The sequence below is a fragment of the Musa acuminata genome, chromosome BXJ3-1 (genome assembly GCF_036884655.1).
Source record: "Musa acuminata AAA Group cultivar baxijiao chromosome BXJ3-1, Cavendish_Baxijiao_AAA, whole genome shotgun sequence".
In the NCBI taxonomy this organism is placed as follows: Eukaryota; Viridiplantae; Streptophyta; class Magnoliopsida; order Zingiberales; family Musaceae; genus Musa; species Musa acuminata.
In genome coordinates, this window is record NC_088349.1 from 22,575,335 (window position 1) to 22,582,500 (window position 7,166).

A 7,166-nucleotide genomic window follows, 5' to 3' on the forward strand; every position below is an offset into this window, starting at 1 on the left:
TCCAGTTTGGCGGTACTATCGCCTGACACAGTCTCAGAGATTGTGTCTTGGTAATTGAGCCTCTAGTGGTGCCACCGCTTGGACTAGCGATGCCACCGCTTGACTCAACTTTTGGATCATTGAATGGGCCTTTCTCTTGGCCCAAAATAGCTCTAATTCGGCCCAAGTTGGCCCCTAGTTGAGTTAGCTTAATTACATTCTAAACCAATCTAATTATAACTAAAACTACTTCGATCTAGACAAATATTACAAAGCATTAATCACATGTTATCCGGCATGTCATTGGTTCATCGGCGCTTCATCTAATCCTTCAGCGCATCATCCTCTTTGCGACCTTTTGCCCAATCGATATGTTTATCTCCATAACTCTGATCTCTTTAGCACAATATCTGCTCTTCTAAGCCCGATGCCCGAACTTATGGTACGAAGCCTTCTACCGATATGTCGACTAATCCTCCAGCTCGACGTCCAATCTTCTAACATGTTTCACTCCGGCCAAACATTGATTCTTCATACTTTAATTATCTCTTCATAATTGAAGCTAGTCCTACATCACTTAAAACATAAATTAGATCATTATCTCTATCAATTGGTTTTATTATCAAAATCTGAGATTCAACAAGATGGGCATTGGAAGAGGAACTACAAGAAGTACCTTATAGAAAAGGCAAAATAGAAGCTTAGAGAAGCTTCAGGTACATTCATGATTAGTCTCCATTTGTCACAATCTTATGATAATATATAGGTATTGGATATTGGTAGTGTTTATCACATCTATAATTTGTTGCAAGTCCTAGCAAGACTTAGGAGATTTACGAGAGGCGAGATGAACCTCAAGATGGGCAGTGGAGCAAAATTTGCTATAGTAGCTATTGGCAAGGTCACTCTATATTTACTTGGTGGAGCTATTATTGCATTGGATGCATGCTATTTTATTCCTTCTCTTATCAAAAATATTATTTTCATTTCATGTTTGACAGTTAGTAGATATAAATTAGTTTTTTAGAACAATGATTGTTCAATATTATTAGATGATAAGATTATCATGAAAAGAACATTGCATAATAGTTTTTTTATGTTAGACACTACTCCATATATTATGAATGTAAGTGAGTCTAAGAGGAAATAACATGAGGCACACAATACATACCTATAGCATTGTAGGCTAGGTCATATCCATGAGGGAAGGATTCAAAAGTTTCTAAAGGATGAATACCTATATCTATTTAATTATGAGTCATATGCAACTTGTGAGCCTTGCCTTTATGGAAAATTGACCAACTCTTCATTTAGTGGAACTAGAGAGAGAGCAACTGAGTTATTGGAACTCATACATAGTGACGTATGTAGTCCCATGTCAACTTATGACATAAGTGTTTACTCCTACTTTATTATTTTTATCGATAATTTCTCAAGGTATGGACATGTATATTTAATGAATTAAAAGTTCGATGCTTTTGAGAAATTCAGGGAGTATAAGATTGAAGTAAAGAACCAGATTGAAAAAATATCAAGATTCTTCGATCAAATCGAGAAGGTGAGTACTTGAGTATAGAGTTCACACAGTTCCTCAAGAATCATGAGATTCTATCCTAATGGATACCTTCTTATATATCTCAGCTCAATGGTATATCCGAGAGGAGAAATCACACACTGTTAGATATGGTACATTCCATAATGAGTTTTGTTGACCTACCCATTTCATTCTAAGGATATGCCATAGAGACCACAATTTACCTTCTGAACATAATTCTAACTAAGTAAGTAGTATCTACTTCATATGAGATAAAAATTTAAGAAGCACGATCTTAAGGTTATTAATATTTGGGGCTATCCTACCCACGTTAAGAGACACAACCCTAACAAGTTGGAATCCAAGATAGAGCGGTACAAGTTTGTGTGATACACCAAAGAAACTTGTGGGAATTATTTTTATCACCCAAAGGATTAAAAAGTCTTTGTAGCTAAGAGAGTAGTGTTCCTTGAGAAGGAACACATTTTTAGTGGAGATAGTAGGAGCATGATAGAGTTGAGCGAGGTTAGAGAACCTAGCTCAAGCACCACTCCACAACTCGAGTCTATTTAGGTACCTAGTACACATCCAATTTTATGTAAATTAGATAGAATATCCCATCCTTTTGAGATATATGTGAGACATAATAGAGAAGAGGATATTGATCCTCAAACCTACGAATAGATGAGTATAGACTTTAGGAAGTGGCAAGAGGCCATAATTTCTGAGATGGATTCTATATACTCTAACAAGATTTGAAATATAGTTGATGCACTAGAGGGTATTGTACATATTGGTTGTAAGTAGATTTTCAAGAAGAAGGTCAAAGTAAATGAAAATATAAAGACCTATAAAGCAAGACTAGTGGCTAAGGGATATTATCAAAGGTAAGGTATTGATTATAATGAAACTTTTTTACCCATAGTCATGCTCAAATCTATCCAAATTCTATTAGCTATTACAGCACATTATGATTATGAAATCTGACAAATGGATGTAAAAATTGTATTCCTCAACAGCAACCATGATGAGGAGGTGTATATGATACAGCCCGAGGGATTCGTATCTAAGGATAGTTCAGATGAGGTGTGCAAGTTACTTAAGTTTATCTATGGATTGAAGCAAGCTTCCCAAAGTTGGAAGAAAAGATTTGATGAGGCGATCAAATCATATGACTTCATTAAGAATAAAGATGAGCCTTATGTACATAGGAAGGTAAGTGGGAGCACTATCACCTTCTTGGTGTAATATATAAATAACATCCTAAAAATTGGGAATGATATAGGAATGCTCTTCACAGTAAAAGCTTAGCTATCTAGACACTTCTCCATGAAGGATTTAGGGAACCATCCTACATATTGGGGATTCAGATTTATAGAGATAGATCTAAGAGGATACTTGGCTTGTCTCTATTCAGGTATGTAGCCACCATTGCCAAAAGGTTTGGCAATGAAAATTTCAAAAAAGGTCTCATACCGATGAGATATAGGATATCGCTTTCTAGGAATATTTCCCCAAAGACTCTTGAAGAAATGACAGACATAGATAGGATACCCTATGCCTTAGCGATAAGGCCTATCATATATGTTATGCTATGTATCAAGTCTAATATAGTGCATACTCTTAATGTCACGAGCAAATATCAAGCGGATCCAAGCTTAGAATACTAGAAAGTAGTAAAATACATCCTTAAGTACTTAAGAAGGACTAAGGATCTTTAATCAATATATAAAGGAAATAGCCTTAGGGTTGAGGGCTACACGCACTCGAGCTTCCAGTCCAATGTTAATGATAGCAAGTCTAATTCTGAGTATGTGTTCACCCTGAATGGAGGAGCAGCATGCTAAAAGATTTTCAAGCAAAATACTACTACTGACTCGACCATAGAGATAGAGTACATTGTTGCGGTAGAGGCAACAAAGGAGGGAGTCTTGATAAAGAAGTTCATCATAGATCTAGGAGTCATGTTAGACAGTAAGTAGTCGATTCACTTATATTATGATAATAACGGGGTAATTACTCATGCAAAGGAACCCAAGTCTCATCAGAATTCAAAGCACGTTTTAACGAGGTTCCATCTGATTAGAGAGATAGTCGCTTGAGGAGATGTGAAAATAGAAAGAGTTCCATATAAAGATAATATCACAGATCCACTAACAAAGTAGTTGTCTCATATTATCCTTGAGCATCATAGGGGTCTGATGGGGATCAGACATGTAGGTGATTGACTTTTGGTCAAGTGAGAAATTGATAGTCATAGGTGCTCAGCAAGCCAATCACGTGAGTGATGACATATGTGACATGCTATGCACTCTTTTTACTTATTATTATTATGGCATTTTATCGCTTTATATTGATTGGTGTATAAATATATTATGATATTCATGGATTTGTGCAATGAGAATCAGATCGTAATGAGATCACGATAATGAGACTGGTTCACCTTTAAACACAGACCCTAAATAATTATGGTCATAGGTTACTTGAGAGGGATATCAAGATAGTCGGACAAACTGGTGTGATATATACCCATCCATATAATGGAGGCGGTTGGTCTCTTAGCTGCTCGTGTGGGGACACTAGGGCTACAGTGTAGGTGCTCATTAGAGAATGAGTTTATTAATTGATCCACTCACAGAATGCTGGATGGTTGATGATACCTCATTGTCAGACAGTGATTCTATCTTCTTAGTGGTGTACTTGGTCCTTAGACTTGAGACACCAAAGATGTCTTATATGAGTACTCCGCTATTTGATATCGAACTTATATGTTTGAAAGTTTTAGATCTAGCATAACTAGTCATCGAGAGTGATAGTCAACTTTACGAGGATTATTGAGTATCGATAGAGGATCATCCACTATCGGTGTTATAAGAAGAATATCCTATATGTTATTACTTAAATAAATATCTAGCTAGGGTCATTTGAATTGATAGAGAAAGAGTTCTCCGGGAGAATCCGATTAGAGCGAGAATCGAGTAGAAGCCATATGGGTGTAACAGCAATATGTCTGGTATACGGTCTCTAGGATATTAGATAGATGAAGGACTATAGGTACATGATAATTGAAGATAGATAGGTCTAAAGAATTAGATTCTCTTGGGGCATGTTGATAGTAAGAAGGGGTAGCCCCTTTTTGATTATATAGTGCCCGTTGCGAGGAGAATTATGCAGTAATTTAATAAGCGTATTCGCAGCCCTTGTCATGTGGATCACTGCTAGAGAAGAGAACAGTTGACCTCCTTCATTCTCTCCCACATGTCTGTTTCAAAAAATCATCGCATGATATATAGGTGCTCTGAAAGTGTTCGAAACCAACTCTAGGCTTATGATAGACATTCTCTCAAACAATATGATCTCACCTCGGAGAATCCTAGTTTTGTGTAATGGAAACCCATACTTGATGACTTATCTCACTGATTATAAAATTTTGCAAAGAAAATTATAACATTTTGTCCATATCAATTTTTCTTCTTGTGCCCAATTTGATGATTGGTCTTATAATCTTGATATTGTGATTCATACTAATGCGACCGATTAAGTAAAGTTTTTTTTTCCTTTCCTTTTATAGAAAAAGCTTTTACTTTCATTTATTAGGTCTCATTGCCTATGATCTAGTAGCGAGAGAAAACAAAAGGTTACTTACAGAGAAAAAGTATTCTTCAGAAAACCTGTAATAAGTTTCATATATCCGCACATAAGCACACACATACATATACATAATTTTGAAGATACGGTAGTGGGATACATGTCCCGTTTGGTTCACATGCAACACCCATTAAACACACTGTAAGCCTTAAACAGTAGAAGGGATGGGAATACGAGGAGTTGCAAACAGCTTCAGCTCAGTTTTCCTTGTTACAGTGAGTCCGTAGGTCTCGCTCATGTCCAACTCCTCTGGTTTCCTGCCATCGGGCAGCTTCCAGTCGAAGTAGAGGAGGAGCTGCGCCAAGGATAGGTGTACGGTGGCGAGCCCAAACTCCATTCCAGGGCATATCCTTCTTCCAGCACCGAACGGCAAGTACTCGAAGTTACCTCCTCTGAAATCAATGGATTTGCTTTCAAACCTCTCCGGTCTGAAGCTCTCGGCCTCTTCCCAGTACTGTGGATCTCTGTTGATCGCCCATGCATTGACCAAGACTAGAGTGCCGGCTTCTATCTCGTAGCCGAGCACCTCACACGTCTTCCTACACATTCTTGGTATCAACGTGGCAGGTGGGTGAAGCCTTAGTGTCTCCTTAACGATCGACTTGAGGTAGTTCAGCTCCACGACGTCGGTCTCTTGTATCCTGTTCTTTCCCTTCAGCTTTTCCATCACCTCCTTCTGTGCTTTCTTCATTATCTTGGGGTTCCTCATCAGCTCTGACATGGCCCATTCGATCAATGTAGATGAGGCCTGGGTCCCTCCGAGGAACATGTCCTATAGATAGAATCACGGAATCGACATAGTTAGATAATGGAACACTGGTTTCATGTACATTGTGGTCACCAACGACTACCACAGGAAGTAGCACTTACAAGGATCACACCCTTTATTCCGTCCATGGTCATCGGAACTTCTAGTTCGGATTCGTCTTTAAGCCTTAGCAGCGCATCGATTATGTCCTCCTCCACTTCGTCTACTTTCCGACCTTTGTTCATCTTGGCCTTAACCTCATGCTCCTTAACTATGTCATCAAAGATCTTATCAAGCCTCCGACGTATCCTCTGCAACTTGAACTTGGCACCTGACAGGACATGGAGGAGCTTCAGCGACGGAAACGTGTCGACGACATAGAACCCTCCAAGCACGTCGATGACCTCCCTGGCGATCAAGATGAACGTCTCCTGGTGCTTGCTTCGTGCGCCAATCGCCGCCCGGGATATGATGGCGTTGGACATTCTGAAGAGCTTCTCGCTCAGGTTGATCCGCTGTGTTGCCGTAGAGATGTCTCGGATCAAGTTAAGGGTCTCTTCCTGCCTGATGGAGGCGGAAGACCGGATGCGCTTGGTTCGGAGCAGCTCCATGAAGCAGATGTAGCGCAGTTGCTTCCAGTAGGGGCCATAGGGGGAGAAGATAACGTCGGAGCAACCGTAGCAGACGATATCTGCTACGACGAGCTCCGGCCGCGCGGCGAAGTTGGGGTCTTGGTTCTTCAAGGTCTCTTGGGCGGCTTCCCGGGAGGAGCCCACCGCGAAGTCTACCCGGCCAATTCTGACAAGCATGAGCGGCCCGTAGGTGAGAGAGAGGTGGCAGAATACGCGGAAGGGGAGCCGGCTGGTCATGTGGTGCATGCATCCGATGATTCGCAGACCCCACGGACCAGGGGGTGGTCGCGGGTATTGGGCTTCGGACTTGCTGAATTCTTTCTTGATGAAGATGATCAAGAAGAGCATGGTGGCGACTACGATGGGGATGGAAGCCAAGAGAAGATGCTCCATGGAAATGACGCAAAAAACTTGGCTATTCGCTTGTACGTTGGCCTTCGCCTGAAGCTCTAATAAATAGATGTACGCTTATGTTTGGTACCGTCCAGTGCGGCACGTGCAAGTAATGAATACGACAGTACGGGCAATTAATCCACCTGTAGTTTCTCTCTCCAGTACATGTTGATAAGGGTTGGGAAACAAATGGAAACCGTTTTTTTTTTTCCTCAGAGTTGAAGAGTATTAA

General features: G+C 40.1%; 1 protein-coding gene across 1 annotated transcript; it reads right to left on the reverse strand.

Moving 5' to 3' along the window:
• Window positions 1-5,217: 5,217 nt before the first annotated feature.
• On the reverse strand, window positions 5,218-6,943 carry LOC135628629 (premnaspirodiene oxygenase-like). Its single transcript, XM_065135418.1, has 2 exons — window positions 6,032-6,943; window positions 5,218-5,933 (listed from the first exon to the last, which is right to left on the reverse strand). The coding sequence occupies exons 1-2, from the start codon at window positions 6,932-6,934 to the stop codon at window positions 5,310-5,312; spliced, it is 1,527 nt and encodes a 508-aa protein (XP_064991490.1). The 5' UTR covers window positions 6,935-6,943; the 3' UTR covers window positions 5,218-5,309.
• Window positions 6,944-7,166: the final 223 nt, after the last annotated feature.

Coding starts and splice junctions, on each gene's coding strand:
- LOC135628629 (XM_065135418.1), bottom strand. CDS start 6,934: ATGGAGCATCTTCTCTTGGCTTCCATCCCCATCGTAGTCGCCACCATG. Junction 5,934..6,031: donor GAATAAAGGGTGTGATCCTT/GTAAGTGCTACT, acceptor TTCTATCTATAG/GACATGTTCCTCGGAGGGAC.